The sequence below is a fragment of the Elgaria multicarinata genome, chromosome 10 (genome assembly GCF_023053635.1).
Source record: "Elgaria multicarinata webbii isolate HBS135686 ecotype San Diego chromosome 10, rElgMul1.1.pri, whole genome shotgun sequence".
Lineage (NCBI taxonomy): Eukaryota > Metazoa > Chordata > Lepidosauria > Squamata > Anguidae > Elgaria > Elgaria multicarinata.
Window position 1 is genome coordinate 25,090,834 of NC_086180.1, and position 19,072 is coordinate 25,109,905.

General features: G+C 43.3%; 1 protein-coding gene across 6 annotated transcripts in view; it reads left to right on the top strand.

Moving 5' to 3' along the window:
- The window catches only part of RAP1GDS1 (Rap1 GTPase-GDP dissociation stimulator 1), a 128,969-nt gene that overhangs the window by 107,673 nt on the left and 2,224 nt on the right, over positions 1 to 19,072 (top strand). For 5 of the 6 annotated variants that reach the window (XM_063135925.1, XM_063135927.1, XM_063135928.1 and 2 more), the window contains 7 exons: positions 2,256 to 2,399; positions 3,271 to 3,402; positions 4,734 to 4,868; positions 8,571 to 8,696; positions 11,047 to 11,186; positions 15,277 to 15,403; positions 16,677 to 16,805. In XM_063135925.1, the coding sequence (XP_062991995.1) occupies positions 2,256 to 2,399; positions 3,271 to 3,402; positions 4,734 to 4,868; positions 8,571 to 8,696; positions 11,047 to 11,186; positions 15,277 to 15,403; positions 16,677 to 16,805 (933 nt within the window). The remainder of the gene's footprint in view (positions 1 to 2,255; positions 2,400 to 3,270; positions 3,403 to 4,733; positions 4,869 to 8,570; positions 8,697 to 11,046; positions 11,187 to 15,276; positions 15,404 to 16,676; positions 16,806 to 19,072) is intronic. The other variant, XM_063135926.1, reaches the window with a different exon arrangement.

Sequence of the window (19,072 nt, forward strand, 5' to 3'; positions counted from 1 at the left end):
GGCAAGGTTGGGGATAGAGGGGACAGGAGTTGGTGGACATGGGGATGTAGGGGGCAGAACCAGCATCCTCCTACCCAGTTTATGCTCTCATGCTTTCAGGTACACATCTGAACAAGGCTTCTGAATGCAGGAAAGGTGTGTTCAAACCTACATTTTCTACACTGAAAATGGCTTAGAGAGGGTCAATGGTAAATAAATATATTAAATAAATAAATAAACAAAAACGTTATGCCTGACTTTGCCCTAAATTTATGAAGGTGGTTGATTCCCAGCACAATCCTATACATATCTCATTAGAAGTAAGTCCCAGTGAGTTCAATGAGACTCACTCTCAGGTGTGTTGTAAAGGACTGCAGCATCGAACTTCTGTTACTAATGTACTTAACCAACATTATTAAAGTACTTCTATAACAGATAGAAAACTGAAAATAGCTACACTCACAAACCCGACAGACCCTGATGACTAGAATAGTCTGGAATGGGTCAACTTTATTTTCTCCCCTGAACTTAGACATGAAGGGAAAATAGAGGCTACCATTTACCACATGGCAGTGGCAGCTGGTGTCCACTGGGGCTGGTAGGGAAGACAGAATCAACTACAGCTAGTGTGCTGTCCATCTTCCTTTCTTGCAAAGACTGCAAGGACGCTTAAATAATGCACTGCATATATTTAGCATCTAAGTAAAAACCTCCTGACTATTAGTGCAGTACAACAGTGGAACTAATTACCTAGGGAGATAGTGGGCTCACCCGTACTAGAGGCATTCAAGATACAGCTGGACAGGCACCTGTCAGGTGTGCTTTCATGTGGATTCCTGCACCAAGCAAGGGTTTGGATTCAGTGGCCTTGTAGACCCGTTCCAACTCAATTATTCTATGATCTATGATTCCAAGTAAACTGACACTGACAATTCATATAGAGGCACGCTGAGGCAAATACTCCAATTGCTTGACAGAAATGATTGACGAAGGGGGAGTTTGGGTCTGATCCCCATAATGCACTGCAGTGAGCTGACATTGTTCTTCCCTGAATCGGGAACCCATTTCACAGAAAGGGAAAACTGAAACATATGAATTTTAAGTTCATGTCTGCACAGCAGAGTGTTGTGTAGGGCAGGGATGGGATATCCTCAGAGAAACAAAGACAAGCAATCTTTTGAATCTCGTATCTTGTCCTCCTGATCCAAGCAACCCCACTCCTTGCATGGCTAGCACACATATATAAAAAGTCCCCGTTGGCACCATATGCTGCATTCCAAGTAAGAATCCCCTCATCTACCTGTAACTAATTAGAGCAAAACAAGATGTATTGCTGCAGGATGATGATGATGATGATGATGATGATGATGATGATGATGATTATATACCACCCCATAACCAAAGCTCTCTGGTTTGGCCCTCAAAATACACAGTTGAGTAAAACCCTGCACCAAAAGTCTCCCTGCATGTGCAAAGTGTACATGACACTAAGCCCTTCGCTAGACCTAAGGTTTATCCTGGGATCGTCCCAGGGTCATCCCTGTGCATCTAAATGACACACAGGGGATCCCAGGGTCAGGCAGGGACGATCCCAGGATAAACCTTAGGTCTAGCTAAGGCCCAAGAAGCCTAGACTAGAAACCATCTGTGCCTCCGCAGGAAAATTGCTCCTCCTGTTTTCACAGAGCAGAAGCATATGGATTTGCTTCGGGTGGGGCGAGTGGGTGGGAGAGAACTAATAGTTGTTGTACAATACAGCTCATAAGCTGCAACAAGCCAAATAAATCTTTATTAAACAGGGCAAATTATTTATTTTGTATTGATTTGTCCTCTATTTGCCATTTAAATTAGGAAAATGCAGGAGGCATCTGCTTTTATATGAGTGTTGTCGTCGTCTTCTTTTAGTATCCGAGATGCATTTACATTATCATTAAGTACTTTTTTTTCTTTTTGCCTTTCAAAAATGAATAATTGGGCCATCATATTGAAAACTCTTCTAGAAATCTTGATTAAGGACCAGTATTTAATAGACATAAAAATATCTGTAGCCACTACTGGGATCTTAGAATGTCTCCTATGACTTACTATCCTCTTAGTACCAGCAGTTTGACAAAGATGCCTGAACCGTTTCCATAAATGATATCACTGACAATGTATGGCATGCACCTTTCCCACTGCTTTGTCACACTGGTTTCATTACATCTTATTTGGGTTCAAAGTAGGTGAAAAGCATTTTAGTTGAAGGGGCCATTATGTTCTTGATATTCTTCACTCAGATATCATTAAACTGCAGCTGGTTGAAGCAGGCCTCGTAGAGTGTCTACTTGAGATAGTCCAAAAGACTGTAGACAGTGACAAAGAGGATGACATTGCTGAACTTAAAACTGCCTCTGATCTTATGGTTCTACTACTGCTAGGTGGTGAGTATTGTATGTGGAATCATCACGGAATTTTCATGTCATCAGGTTCATTTTTAAAATGAAGTTATCTTTCTAGCTATCGCATTTCAGCCAGTGTCTTAAATCATGTGAATCCAGGGTAGTGGAAGCATTTTTCACCTAAAGTTGATTCTCCTCCCCCCCCCCCCCCACACACACATTTTCCCAGACAGAAGTAGATGTGATGCCCAAACCTACTGATTTTATTTTCTGTGTTGAAGATTTACACGTGCTGTAAGCCTAGTGACTACGATGTAGCTGCATTGAATGTCACAGAGGCAATAGTTTGTCCTGAACCTTAAGTGGCTCTGCGGAGAGCAAATGCTTCATGTGCACAAGATCCCAGATGCCACCCCCATCATCTCCAGTTAAGAGTAGTAAGGCTGGTATTCTGGCTCAGATCTTAAGACAGCCTCTGCCAGCAGTACAGATGAAACTGGGCTAAATGGATCAGTGGTTTGGCTTTGTATAAAGCACCCTCGTAGGTTCAAATACTTGAAAGGTTGTCACACAGAGGAGGGTCAGGATCTCTTCTCGATCATCCCAGAGTGCAGGACATGGAATAATGGGCTCAAGTTACAGGAAGCCAGATTCCGGTCGGACATCAGGAAAAACTTCCTGACTGTTAGAGCAGTATGACAATGGAACCAGTTACCTAGGGAGGTTGTGGGCTCTCCCATACTAGAGGCATTCAAGATGCAGCTGGACTGTCAGGTATGCTTTAAGGTGGATTCCTGCATTGAGCAGGGGGTTGGACTCGATGGCCTTAGAAGCCCCTTCCAACTCTACTATTCTATGATTCTGTGTATTTTTCTCATTTTGGCTAAATGTGCTTTGTTTCTTTTGCTTCCAGATGAATCAATGCAAAAACTATTTGAAGGAGGAAAAGGCAGCGTGTTCCAAAGGGTGCTTTTATGGATCCCATCTAATAGCCATCAGCTACAGCTTGCAGGAGCATTGGCAATTGCAAATTTTGCAAGAAACGGTGAGAATCATTGAAATTAACCTTGCAGCATGTTAATAGCTCTAAAGTTAAATTGTAGTTGTGCTATATATTTATGTGCACAATGCATTTTATACTGGCAATTTTAAACAGTAAAAAAAAAGACCTGACTTCTGGAAATACCTGTTTTGTTTTGTTTTTAATTTTGAAACTTAAAATACAGGAACACTGTTAAGAATCTTCAAATATAAGTCAAGTGGTCTAATGAGTTTATGGTTTCACCATGGTGCAGTCAAAGGAAAAGAAGAAGGCAGAAAGCCACTTTAATTAGGAAAGTTGCTTTCAAAATGTACAGTTTAAAATGTACCTTAAGGTTTAAGCAGTGATGGAAAGAAGATCAAGGGATGGATACTTTTCTAAAAAGAAAAAGAAAAAAGCAAGCTATGTGGAACCTAGGGCTGGCTATGCATTTAAATAAACATCATGTGAGCAAAAAATACCTTGGAAAGATGTTTTTTGACTCTTGGATGCCCCAAGGTTGATACACAGGAAGTCAAGCTTCATGTTCTTCCCAGTTTTATTTTAAATAATTAACCGGTGCTGCAGAAGAGGTACTTGTCATCAAAGTTTATTTTTTATTTATTTATTTATCGTCATCAATGCACATGGCACCGTACAGAATAAAACACTAAAACAGCGAATCTCTGCAGGAAGGCATACATTTTAATAAATCACAAAATAAAACCCAAAAGGGAAGAAAGGGAATGCACCAAACAGGCAAAGGAATCACTACAAAACCAAATAATCAACAGTATCAAGTTTACTGTTGCCCTAGGGCATGTCTATATGGGACGATATCCCAGGGATTGTCCCTGTGCATCCACATGACACACAGGGGATCCCAGGAGCAGGGAGGGATGATCCCTGCACTTCCCTGGGATATGATCCTACACATTTCCCCCGACTTTTCCCACAGTCTCGAGAGGATCCTGAGACCACGGGACATGTGGCCGGCTGTCCTGGTTTCGTCCTGGCTCCTCACGACTAAATGAGAATGGAAGGGTTGTTGGGTTTTTTTTTAAAAAAAACCCACACCTCACTTTTGCGATGGAGCACTCCTGTGCTCTTTTTCGATTTAAAAAAATGGCGGGCGTGATGTCCTCTTCCTCCCAGTACGTTGCACGCCACATGTAGACACCCTGGGACAATCTCAGAAGCAGGTAAGTCCGGGATCGTCCCACCTCCCTCCCTCTACACCGTATGGTGTGGACATGCCCCTAGTGTCTATAACATGGGGAATGGGGACGACGATAGCTAAGCTTCTAACACATAGACACATTTTATTTACGCTCTGATGCTCTGGTCTTGTGCAGATGGAAACTGTATCCATATGGTGGATAATGGTATCGTTCAGAAACTGATGGACTTACTGGACAGGCATGTGGAGGATGGAAATGTCACAGTGCAACATGCAGCGCTGAGTGCACTCCGAAATCTTGCTATTCCCGGTAAGCAGTTAAGTTACAAAATGCATAAGAGTATCCTTCTCAGCACAGCTTCAAAGGAAGAGGGTTCTGTGTTAGATGATGAGGTTTTTCCTCCCCCAAATTATGTGGCCTTTGCATATTGGTAGAAAATGTTTTGTACAACCTTATACATACTTATTCAGAAGAAATCCCTTCTCTCGCTTGCTTACTCCGTAGTAAGTGCGTTTAAGATTGCAGCCATAACCTCATTTTCCTAACCATTTTCTTATGAACAATGGGCTGGAAGTTCCATGGTTCAAATCTTAGATCAGCCCAGAACTAAGTGAGGTGGGCAGCGGGCTTCACTGGCCAAACTACGGTTTCTTAGTCTTGATTCTTTATCTCCAATATAGGAATAAAAAATACTGGCCTAATTTATAAGGTAGTGTGAAGATTACTGAGTATTTCAAGTATTTTGAGCACGTAGGGGGAAATGCCAGACAAAATAGTATTTGTTGCTATTGCTATTTATATTGGGCATTACCTAGTGCTGTCACAGTGCTAACGCTAATTACATAGCGTTAGCATAGGCAAAGGGAAAAATGTCAATTTGCCGCCACATTTTGGCAGTCTGGTTTGCTGCTGAAATTCGGTATCAAATCACCATTTTTCTCTTTTCTCCAGCAACTGCTAATGATGTAGTATTGATTTGCTCTAGTGCTGTGACAGCATTGGATACTGCCCATTATATTGTAAAATGTAAGTACCATATAAATGAGAGGAGGAGACAAGTTGATGAATTGTCTGTATATATATATCTAAAAAAAACCCAGCAAATTTATCCACCATTCCATAAACCAGCTGCCCTTTTGACCTTGTGTTTATAAATTTTAAACATCGTTGAACTGACCCCAAGAGCCTCTATGTTGGGTTGATAACAGATAAGATTTTATGAGTGTGTCGGAAATACCTAGTAGGGATCTTTCAATTATTTTTCTGTGCTATATGTACTCTACACATTTCTACATTTGATGCGATTATTCATCTTCAAACTCCTGTTAGAGGACTATTTAGTGGTGAATGACCTATTTGCTTTCTAGGACTATTTGCATAGTTGCTGATGAAAATCAAGGGCTATTCGAACACCAGGCTAATTCTTAGTTGTCTACTTATTCTCCTACTTACTGGGTTTTGGTGGTGGTGGGTTTTCAAAATGCAAAGATACTGAGAAGAAATTCACATTTAATATTAGCATTCCCTAAGAGGTTTGGGAATACAATTTAGTGGATCCTTTTAAAATGAAAATAAAACATAAGCTTCTGAGCTGGGAAATCTCTGCCAGAATGAGCAACATCTTGTTAGTCCATATTCTAAATGCCAGCTAACTTCTCACTTTTAATTAAAATGCATTATGGAGCAAAGTCTGTCTCCTGCTTCACGCATGGGGGTGGAGAGCCTCACAAGGGTGGAACAGGTGTGGTTGCCATGTACAGCGGAAGAGAGGTCTCAAGAGGCTGAACAAAACAACACAGGCTCCTCGCAGTGTTCTTTGCAGGTGTTTGTAACATGTATTGTTTGTCGTTAACATAATTGTGCTATGTAGAGCTTTATAATCTGCATTCATGTTCACAGAAAGGCCCCTTTCATCCATTTCACTATGTGCATAGCACACATTCACATGACCCTATGGCATGGTCTGAAGGCACATGAGACAGCCACTTTGCTGAAGCTAAGCAGGTCTGGGTCTGGTCAGTGCATGGAGGGGGGCCCACCTGGAAACCACCTGTAACCACGTTGAGTTCCATGCTGGAAGAAAGGCAGGATATGAATGAAATAAATAAACAAGGCTGGATCAGATTTGCACCTTACTTTGTGGTGAGGAGCAGATTGGGCCTTGGGCTCATGCATTCACTCAGGATATACAACATTTTGTGTGAACAGGCAGCACCATTTTTGTTCGTATGCAACTATAGTTCACCCATGTGACCCATCCACTTTTTTGAGGGGTGTGTGGATAAATCACATGGGGCATTATCCAACGGTGTTGTTCTGCAAGCTCAAATAGAGCAAGTGGAGTTTCACCAAATCTTTCAGTTGAGCAAGTGCATAGCGCTAGCAGAGTGTGCCTTAGCGGAGGCCCTGGCCTATTCTGAAAGTGGTTGCACAAATGGTTGTGCAAGCAGAGGTTAGTTGGATGCTCCCCTTGCATATAGTTTGGGAACTAGTTCCTACTGGCGCAATGCCATTTGCATGACAGAATGACACCATTGGAATTATGCCCATGGGTAGAATGTACAACTATACAAATTTATGTGTGTATGTGTTGGTTCATACAAAGTGTTCTATATATAGGATGGGGCTCATGGCCTCAAAGCCATTTCCCACACACCACATAGATTCATATTGCACACAAAGCATTTATACTGAGGCCCATCTCCCACCCCACAGCACACAAACAGTGCTTCCTTAGATGGACAGAGTTCCTGGCTGTTGTATGCCACAAGCAGATAACAAGAGTGATCAGGGTTCACCATCCTAGAGTCATCTGCCCAGTAGAACTGCTGGTCTCATATATTCCATGCAAAGTTGTATTTTTTATTCTTGCAGTATATGCTTTGGTTCTCTGGGCACGCAAAGCTTTCGCCATGAACCTGTGGACACATCACCACCACCGTTGCAAACAAGCTAAATTTAACTTTAGCTAAAATAAAATTTAACTTTTATTTTATTATTAATTATTTTATTAAGGCATTTGTATCCCAGCCTACACCACTAGGATCTCAGGGCAGCATACAGATAGAATCGTACAAACACTGTGGGGTGCTTTACTGTCAAATGTTGGGAGAAAATCAGCAATGTAATCTATGCAGCCCACAGAGGGAGGATATCAGGGTGGGGGCAGGGGGAATAGCCTCAAGAACTCCTGCAGTGTCCACCACTGCCTTACAGAAAGCAGCCAGAGACAGTCTCCTCCTTGGATCTGAAGGCAGAGTGGTTCCAAAAGCTCAGGCCAGTGTGGTAAAATTAAATTAAAAGCATCAGCCAGGAATCTAGAGGGCAAGGCAGGGAGGAGGAGGTGGTGGTGGTGGTGTGTGTGTGTGTGTGTGTGTGTGTGTGTTTGTGTTTCACAGCCTGACATCTGTTCATTCATCTAGTGAAAACATCTCCTTCAGCATAAATTGACTGAAAAATAGCAGTCAACATTCCTATAGAGAGTGACGTACATGGAAACCTAATGTGATTTACATGCACTTCGGCAATCATATTCAGTGGAGGGAGGCGGCTCTGATTTCAGTGGGGCTGTGAATCTATTCTGGGTTTCAGTCAGAACCATCCAGAACTCTGAAAGAGCTATTCAAGGTGCTCAACCCTATCCCTAAAATGGGTTGGATGGCTCCTTTAGAGTTCTGTCTCGTTCTGATCAAACCCAGAATAGATTCGCAGCAACGCTGAAATCAGAACCACCAGCCTCCACTGGTTGTTTTGTTGTCTTGTCTTTACTGCCCTGTTTCTACCAGAAGAACCCAGAACTGCTGGGATGGAACGGATAAAATGATACCCCAGAGCCCTTTCCCTGGGCATCTTGTCCACATCTCACTCACATCGTCAAAACCCCATGATTTTTTTTCATGGTTCTTTGGAAAAGGTGTTTATGGCCTGCCTCAAAAATAAGCTTCTTCATGCAGCATAAGAGTATTGACTTTGCAGTCCTTTTGAGATGATATCTGTTTTTTATTCATGCAGTTGTAAATAAGGCAAAGATGCTGTCAGCTGGCGTAGCAGAAGCAGTATTGAAATTTCTCAGATCCGAGATGCCCCCTGTTCAGTTCAAGCTGCTGGGGACATTAAGAATGTTAATAGATGTACAAGGTAAAAAATAAACTGCTCTCTGTGTTAAATGATACTGTCTTTATTCAATACTTGATCAGTTGTTAAACTTCTTACAGATGAAGACGGGTTTAAAGAAAACCCTCCAAATAAATTGAATGCATATGTAAAGTGAGAAGCAAAACACTGACTTCTTAAAACCTCAGGTTTTCTGTAACATCTAAATATGTTTAAACACTTGATTTATTTATATACTACAATCCACTTCAACCATTGCATCACATAAAATTAATGTATTTCTGCTTATGCAGTTCATGTAGCCCAGTTTCCATCTCCAGAATCTATTTTTTCCCTTGAATAGTTTAGTTAATTTGTTAACTCTTATTTCAGCATTTGTCTTTTAAAAAAAACATCATGCTGTTTGATGCCACAACATAATGATTTGAACTCCCGCATGCAGGTGACAAAAGGGCCATAAACATGATCCTACTCTTTGATGGTTAAATGGCTTACAGAGAGGACTTCGTGCAACATGAGAACTCTAATGCAAATTAAGAAAAATCTTTAATCATTAGCACAGTGCAAGATATTACCTATAAGATGCCAGATCACGTTTTATGAAACGAAAAAAGCGATCCTTCGGCCCCTAGACTGCATCCACAGGGCTATAGGATAGTTCAGATTCCTGTAGACAGTGTTTGGACCCAGGAGTCCGAGGTCCCTAGCAACCGGTGTGGAGAGAACCATGCCGGCCGCCTCTCTGAAGTTGCAGAGGCGGCCTTGGAGAGGACGGAAAGGAGGTATGTTAGTGGGCAGGGAGGGGACTAGAGAGCCTAGCATACAAAGAATCCTCCAGCCTCCTTCCCTCCTGCTCCACAGAGCCCCGGCTAGATGGGTGAAAATGCCTGTCTAGCAAAAATGCAGAATGGGAAGAGCATGGAGGAAGAGATCCTCCCACTCTGTATAGGATGCCCATCAGCTTCCGACTTCAGAGGCTGAAAGGCATCCTGATAGGATTATGCCCTAAAATACGGTGGTTAACTTAATTACAGCTCTTGATTCATATTTTGCCTGGCACTGATTAAGATGTGTACATGATGATCTTCCCTGAAATGATATGATAGTTGTTAGAGGAGAGTCGAATTTCTTTCTTCAGCCTCACACACACACCCGCCACACACACACACACACACACACACACACACACTTATTTTTGTATGAGCTTATCATGTTTAGGAGCCAATTCAGCAACCTCCACATTTTTTTAGCACTTTATTGTTCCTGTGGCCATGTTCCTCCCTTTGCTTCTGATCTACCTTTTTCCTAGCGCAGGACTCCAGTTGAGCCATTCTTGTGTGTACTCCTGAGGGAGAGATTGTAATTTTCTAGTCACAGCGAGACTTGTTACTGCACTTTAGAGCCCTGTTTTTAAATAGAACTCACGCCCTTGGTATCACTGAAGCACCTGAGGTGATGGAGAAAAAAAACAAATGATGTCAGAGGCCGTAGGATGGATTATACCTCCAAACATGATTCTGTTGTAAATGCTAGGGTGCCAGCCAACCAACTTGACCCGTGTTCATTTGAAATTGCCTGACCAATCCAATTAGGGAATGGGTTTACACTGACAACTAGTCGGTTCACATGATCAGCAGGCAATTAACAAGCCACTGTGCTGCACATGCCAGTCACATGGCAGGAGGACTAGCATCATTACCCTCGGAAGTGCAGTTTGTCGTGTGAACCCAGCCGGGGTGGCTTGTTGCTGTGGGTAACAATCCATGGGTTCTGGGTGGTTTGTGCACACTCATGTCCCCGCTTTTGCCCTACACATGAGCAGGCAAACACCTGCATAGGCCTCTTCTTGAAATGGTCAAATAGAACATACCACTTCAGACTGCAGGTGGATGATACCGCTTTCGAATGCTTCCTTAGGTCATCATCATCACCACCATCGTTGTCGTCGTTATTCAAATCCTTCTTGCAAGCGGTAAAGCAGCATATCAAGGAAGAAAAGGTTTTTCCTGTTGTGCTGGTTGCCTACTTGAAATAGGATTTTTTTTCCACCTAGGGGAGCATTCAAGTATATAATCCTCCACTTGGAGTCTGAGGTAGGTTTAGCCCCTCTGCATCCTCATTTCCACCGGTCTGCTGCATTGCAGACTTTGTTGGAGCTGGAAATGAGCCCTAAGCACCTGTGGCTGTTTCCATTCTGCTAAGTTTCATCTGCCAATCTTTACTGTTTTTCCCCCCTCGTCTTGGTTCATAATCATAATGTTTTTGTCTCTGCTTTTCCTGCTATTTAATATACTTTTTTAAAAAATAAAAAATAAAATAAATCCCTCCTCTAACTGTAATATGTTGAAATTTGCCATCTCTTTAACATACATAGCAGAAGCTGCTGAACAGCTGGGGAAGAATGTGAAGTTAGTTGAAAGGCTGGTGGAATGGTGTGAAGCGAAGGACCATGCAGGGGTGATGGGAGAGTCAAACAGACTACTCTCTGCTCTCATACGACACAGCAAATCAAAAGTAAGTGACTCGTGCTAAAACCACAAGACTTAAAGCAGGGGGTGCGACACTTCAGGGCCGGGGCCAAAGCTGGCCCTCTGTGGTTCCCCAAATAGTCACGAACCCTTCCTTTGACCCCTCGTCTTCTCCCAGCCAACTATAATTTGGGAGTTGCCGGGCTTTTGCGTCTCTACTAAGTCATACTTCCTTGGCAATAAGAGCTACAATCTGAAATATGCTGGTATTACTGGTATTTTGGCCCTGCTCTTTTGGCCTTGGCCCATCCACCACTGGAATGCTGCCCTGGGAGCTTCTCCGAAACATATTTCAGCTCTCGGACTGAAAAAGGTTCAACACTTTAATAGCTCGTCTTGCCAAACACTCTCACTACTGTGAGATAGATTACTACACTCCCGTTCGTAGGAGTCTGAACCCAAGGCGGAGTGGCTTGACCAATGCTATCCTATCAACCTACACCTTATTAGTTAAAAATTAGCATATCATTGAGCCATTGGAGAACAGTTGATAGAGTTGATTGGAGTTGATTGGCCCCTTTCTCAGTCCTTGTCACATGAAGGAAAAGGGCAGAAGACGTTGTAGGAGAAGCTAGAGAACAAGCGGAAAATAGGAAGAATATCAGGAAATGGATACAGAATGCATAAAGATCAAAACTGTGGAGAGTGAGGTTTCACTGGCATACAAAGCAACATTGGAGACAGGAAATAAGAACATGTATTTGAGGTAGGAGGTACTTCCATTGCATCTTTAAGGATGGAAAAAGTTGCTGGCCCCTAAAGATGGAAAGATGTTTGAAGGGAAATGGTGATGCATTTATAAGAAAGGAATTTACAAGTTCAGTCTTTGGATCCAAAGAAGCATGAGTGGAGTTCGGCGGTGCAGTGCAGCATCCCGCCACCTCTCTGCTTCAGGGCCTTGTGCACTTGAGAGTTTTGGCGAACTTTCAGAACAGAGTGGGATGTAGCAAAGGGAACTAGAGCACAAGTGGGTGGGGGAATTAGCAAGAATCAGGGACTTTAACATGAGGAAATACCTTGCATTCACACAAGCTTGTTTCTGGGCCCAATTCAAGGTGCTGGTTATTATTATCTATAAAACCCTAAATGACTTTGGACCCCAGGATATTTGAAGGACTAGCTCCTCCCACATGAAACTGCCCTTCATTTCATCTTCAGAGTCTGCAACCCACCAAATTGACAGAGATGTGGAACAGGGCCTTTTCAGTGGGAGCACCCTGATCATGCAAATTCCTCTCAAGGGAGGTTAGAGTGGCCACTTCTCCGATGTCCTGTATGCAGGTGGTTAAGATGCTAAAAGCTGCCAAGCTTTTAAATCTTTTCTTTTAATATTGCCTCTTTCTATTTTATTTGTTTTTATTCTGCTGTTTTAATTCTCTCTAGCGTAAATTGTAATGGGATTTTAATTATTGTAAGCCACCTTTGAAGCTATTTTTTAGGGCTGAAAGGTTGTATGTAATATTCAAAGTTCTATGGATCTCAGCTTTTACAATTAATACAGTACTAGTGATAAATATAAGTTAGAGGAATAAGTTTAGTTAGGTTGTATATAGTCTTAACAGTGCAAATTTCTACAGGTCTACTCAGAAGTAAGTCCCATTGAGTTCAGTGGGACAATTGCAGTTAAGTATGTATAGAACTGCATTATGGCAGAACAATCCTGTTGCACCAGGATTGTCCTGCTTTGTTGGTCCCTGGCTGACAGCTGGTTGGCCACTGTGTGAACAGAGTGCTGGACTAGATGGACCACCCAAAATGGCACTTCTTACGTTCTCACCCCTTCCAGCTTCAATGAAGAGATTCAAAGGTGGATTGGCAGCATTTTTCTCCTCTTCTCCTTGTTCTGGGTGGTTTTCTTTTATTATTTGAAGGAGAGATCCGATCTGCCCTATGGACCCTGGGCCATAAGATTGCAGCCTCAGTTGCATAGGTTATGGTTATGTTTGTTATGTTATGTTAGATGGTTGTATTTAATCTTTCCTTGTTTTAAAATAATTGTAAGATTGTTCAGAGGCACTAGTATTAGATTGTTCTTGGCTCTTTGGTTCTTGCTTACTCGCCAGGAGGCTTGCCTTTCTGCATTGGAATGAGACCTATAAAGTAACACTGCATGCTTCAAAGAATTATTGGCATTCTTAATTGTAAACCATAATTGCATTTAAGAACTTGACCCTGAACTAAGGCTCTTTGCTTAATACTGCTGTCGCAGGACCCACCTACCTATCCAGACAGAACCAATGATCTGTTAGGAAGGAGAGAAGGAAGCAGTGAAATGAATCCAACATCTGCCTTTGTCTTCCCCTGGCATAAAAGTTGATTGACATTAATAGAGCTTAACACTGATGTTTACATCTTAGGCAGCGTATAGGCAATATTGGAACACCACTGGCACATATCGCCTAACACTGGTGATGGATGTAGAGCTTCTCCCAGTGTTTGCATGTAGAAAACTATTGCAGCGCGTGGAATGGCTTCTTGTACAAAACCATCCAAATTTTGGGAATAAATGTTCACAGTATATCCCATTGCATTACAGCTTCTCCTAGGAGGTTAAAAAATAACATGCTTCTTTGTATGCAAAACTATGGAATCTAAACTATTCTAAATATGATCCATTTTAATGCCTTTTGGCTTTTGGCTTGAACAAGAAAGAGAAACACAAGAGGGCACCTGTTTCATCATTGTTGCATTTCCTTACCACCGTTCTTCACTAAACTATCTTATTCACAGTCAAAATATCAACTCTGCTTTAAATTTCAAGGCTGTGGCATCAAAGGGCAGTGTCCAGTGGGACATTGCACAAGTGTCCCCTGCAGCCAATTCCATTGCGCAAGCAGGACTCACAGCTTGGCTTGCACAACGGAGATTTAACGCTTCCTATAGGAAGCTCCAAAATGACTGGAAAAAATTCTTTTTGGATCAGGACAGGTCAGGGAGCTCGACTGACCTACCCCAATCCAGAAGCAAGTGTTTCCAGTTGCTCCCTGAAATTCTAGATGTCTGTTGCATAAGTGGTGGGTCTTGCTTGTGGAATGGAATTGGTGCAGGTGCAGCACCTTGTTGGATACTCCCCAAACTCTGTTATGGAGAGAGCAATCTTATGTCCCCTAGACAGCGACTGGGCGACATAGGAATGTTCAGTTTCTTGGCTCCGAGGTCAAAGCCATGTTTCCAACCTTGGAGCAAGGAAACTACACTCCCCACCCTTCCCTGTGGTAGCCAGTGTGGAGAGAATCATGCCAAGTTCTTCTCCATGCTTGGAAAATGGAACATGGAGATGGGGAAAAGGGGCGTTCCTGGGGGTGGAGAGGGGAGGAGATTGTGGTGGCAGCCATACAACAAATCCAGTGGCCATTCCTGCCTTCTCTTCCCCTCCCTGAAGCCTCCTCTAGATAGATGAAAACAATAAATGGTGCAGCTTTGCCCCAGATAGAATTAGTCTACAAGGGCCAGTGTTGATGAATAAGAGCCAAACTACACGTTCTGCTAATCATGCACACTCTGATTTAGATTGGAATCACAGCACTCTGGGGGTTTTTTAAACCTGCCCCCTTGGTTTTCCATTTCAGGAATTCTACTGGGGGTGGGGGCAATTTCCAGAAGGAAATATAAGCTTAAAGATGATATGAGGAAATGTGAGCAGCACTGGGCCCAGTCCAGCATGTTATATCTTTTATACTAGAATTTCTAGGCCGCTTGTCTGTCTGGTGAAGGAAGGTACGATCCTTTCCTCTTTGCACATAGCTCAATATCACTGAACCTGGTTTAAAAAGGTTTCAGGTAACAGGAGTTGGAAAGACATTTGCCAAATATCCTGGAAAGTCACTCCCAGTTAGAATGTAGGATACTGGGCGAAATGGGCCAGTGTTCTGGTTTGGTATTAGCACTTTCATAGGATTGCTGGTCAATAGGTGGGAACCAAATCCTTCTTTGTAGCTGTCATAACCTGCATACACCGTTTTTCTGTGCATGATGTCAATATGGTGCCTGTTAGTGAATTAGTCCATTTTGTTTATCTGTAGTACACTGCAGTCTATCCTGATGTCCCATGTTACTGTTTTTCTTTTCTGTTTTAGGATGTAATTAGGACCATTGTTCAGAGTGGCGGCATTAAGCACTTAGTTACCATGGCAACTAGCGAACATGTAATAATGCAAAACGAGGCTCTTGTCGCCCTGGCACTAATAGCAGCTTTAGAATTAGGTAAGTATCCCGACAGTTAGTGCTTCATCATTTATATCAAGTCTCTACTGAAGGAGGTGGGAGTTCAGGCTTAAGGCACTGGTGAGAATGGAAGTTTATGTAAGTATAGATGCAGGCATTCTCACGGACATGGTCAGTACAGCAGGGCTGGCGTCAAGGCTAGGCATGGATGGGTCCACATCCCAGTAGGGGCCCACGGACAAGAGCCCCCGGGACTTGCTTCTCCTCTTCACCATTGCAACCTCCTTGCTCTCCTGCCTCTCGCTCTTGTATAGTAAGTTGGAGTATGGCGTACTTTTCTCCTCTGGCAATATGACCAAGATATTGTGATTTTCTTCTTTTGATGGTATTTATTCATTCTGTTTGTTTGCTTACCCTATGTAGTACATCCTCCTTTGTTACTTGGTCAAGTTGCCCCCAGAAACACTAAATCGCCAGTGTGGATGTGGTGGGTACTGCTTGTGCAACAGAATCAGCAGAGCTGGCCAGACCATCACTATTGGATTCTGCCCTTAGTTTTATTGCCTTTTTTCATGATCATCTTCTGGTGGCCTGGTGGGTGTTTCTTTGACAAAAAGCTCCATCAGACCTGGGGTGGGTGGGGGAATCACGCTTCCCTACTGTTGCTTCTCTGCCCCCGCTTTCGCTGCTTGGTATTTTCTCTTTCAAAAGAGGAAGTAAACAACATGCAAGGGCCCATTCAGCGGGCTGTTCTGATCGCGCAGCTTCTCCTTCACACAGCAGGAGACAGCAGCAACTTCCGTCTTCAAAAATATATCATATTTTCTGGGTGTTTTGTGGTGTGAGGAAGGCCAGAAGGGGCGGGAGGCACACGGGAGGCAGACGACATTGTGAGAGGGACCCACAAAGATACGGAAGCACCCAGCAACGAGTGTGCAATCAAACGCTTGTCTGATGGAGTTCAAAGTCTAAAGGTGTTTTCAGGGGCTGCATTAGTTCTGAGGAAGTGGGCTTGTTTGCATAGCACTCCCACTCACTCACTCACTCACAGTCTCTCCAACACACAAAATTGCCTTCACTCTTCTATACAGCCACTTCAGCACAACTATGCTTTTTCCTGTTCACCCTCACCCAAGTAAAAAGAATGATTAAAATTTAAATATAGATTTTATTCAATTAAGTGAGACATGTTAAGGCTGCACAAAACTCTTTATAGTAGAAATCACAAATATTTCAGTAAATGGTCCCCCTCAAAGAGCAGGAAGGTGGCCAGTGCTTGAGATTTACAGCTTTCGTGTGTTTGGGTTCATAGGCACCGCCGAGAAGGATCTTGAAAGTGCTCAGTTAGTGCAGATTCTACACAGGCTGCTGTCAGATGAGAGGAGCGCGCCAGAAATCAAGTACAACTCCATGGTGTTGATCTGTGCTCTTATGGGATCAGGTGCGTCTTTCCAAGGCTTTGCTTTATATGAACTCCTGTAAAATCGGGTCAGTTCTCATCTTACACGTTTTGTACACTAGTGTGGATCTGTGAACAAGTATGCAACTTTTGTCAAGTGGCTGCCTCTGTGGAACTGTTTTAATGCAGGGAATAGTTCCAGTTCAGCTAAATGAGTTGTGACAAAGACTGCAATACTACACACTCATAGCTGGAAGTAAGTCTTCAATGCACATAGTCTGCCATTCAGTGGACTCCTGTGCATGTTTACCCAGAAGAAAGTCTCACTGAAAGCAGTAGGGCTTGCTTTCAAGGGAGACAACCTTTAAACATTTCTTCTCCATACAATCCTATGCACACTTACCTGCATTTATGCCTCTTGGGCATAGTAGGACTTGCTGCTAAGGAAACAGGCGGAGAATTGAGCTGTAGGAGTCTCTGCTGTGAACATTGGGTGCAGATCTTTTAACACAGGGGTAGGCAACTCAGTGCCGTCCAGATGTTTTGAACTACAACTCCCATAATCCCTGGAGACTGGCCATGCTAGTTGGAGCTGACGGGAGGGAGGGTGTTTCCAAAACATCTGAAGGGCACCAGGTTGATTACCCCTGTTTTAACAGAACCCCCCCAAATGTTGAGAGAGCTATAAAGCCTGTCCGATTTGCCTTCAAGCCAAACCTTGTTACGCTAAACAGGTAGTGTGTAGTTGAGGCTTGTCTTTCTACTCTTGTATAAGCACTCGTGACTGTGCTCTGGGAGGGCGAGGGTTAAGCTTTCTCCCCCACCTGTTTACTTCCTGAAATTCCTCTGCTCCCTCCCTTCCTCTCTCTCTTAAAAAGATGAAAAACTTCTCAACTAGAGTCAATGGTGGTATTTCCTCCCCCCCCCCCCTCTCTCACACACACTTCTTTTTTAACACCCATCCCTGGGGCGGAGGGGGGGGCGGAATTTCAGGGAAGAAACAGGTGGCAGCGGCAGGGGAAACCCAGAGTGCTCTGCTTCCAAGTAAAATGGAGTCCGTGTGCTCTTACACAAGAGTAAAAAAGAAAGGCAAGCCTCAGCTACACTAGGGTGACCATATGGAAAGGAGGAAACAGGCTCCTCTGTCTTTAACAGTGTATAGAAGAGGGAATTTCAGCAGGTGTCGTTTGTATGCATGCAACAGCTGGTGAAATCCCCTCTTCATCGCAACAGTTAAAGCTGCAGGAGCCCTGCCCTCTTTTGTATCTAGTCAAGAGGTCAGGGCTCCTGCAGCTTTAACTGTTGTGATGACGAGGGAATTTCACCAGGTGCTTCATGCATATAAACGGCACTACTGAAATTCCCTTTTCTATACAACTGTTAAAAGAAACAAGAGAGCCCTTGTCCTCCTTTTCATTTGGCCACTCTAAGCTATACTCTATGCAATTAGCGTAATGTGTAGTTTGGCCCATATCCCTGTGGTTACTTGCAACTAGAAAACATCTTTCGAATAGGGGAGTGGGGAAGGACGTAACGTATACTTTCCAGTAAGTATTTGTCTGGAATTGTCAGGGTACATTGTTATACCTGCAGGTCCCAAGCGGTGGGCTTGTTCTTTACCCTCATCCTATTAAATGGGGAAATATCATTTGCCTCCTATCCTATACCCTTTGAAAGCAGTCTGCCTTTCTCAGTGGCCGGGGCGGTCTCTGATAGCGATTGCAGCCTTCATTTTGACAAAGGACCTTTCTGCCGAGGCGGCTGCTGCTGCTGTCACTGGCTTTGCCGTTGTGCGCAAGAGCGCCTTCCTGTTCTAACCGTCTCCTTACGTTGAAGAAAGATAATAGGCAATGTACATGTGGACGTAATGTAAAAGAATGGAGGGTAAGCAGAGCATTCATAGCCGTCACAATCCTTACTCTGTGTATAGAAGAGTGAAGGGAAAGGCCCAGGATTCTTAAGCAGCTGAGCAGAACTGGTTTGCCACTGAATCCTATTAATACCCTGAATGCAACACCTGCTGTAGATAATCGAGCAATCCTGGAAGTAGGAAGCATGTGCTTTACACTGCAGAATGGCCTAGATATGAAAGGCCCTTTCCGTTAAAACGTTCAGTAAATAAAAAGGTCTTTGGGCCTAAGCTTCCTTTCTTTTTTCCCTTTTCCTCTACCCTTTTGTGGTTACACACAGGAGAGAGCTAGACAGTACAGGCAGATTGGAAGCAGGCAAACAGGGGACTTGGCAGGAAAACAAGGATCACAAGAGAGAGAGAAAAGAGGCTCTGTAGGTAATAGAATTGATTAGAAAGA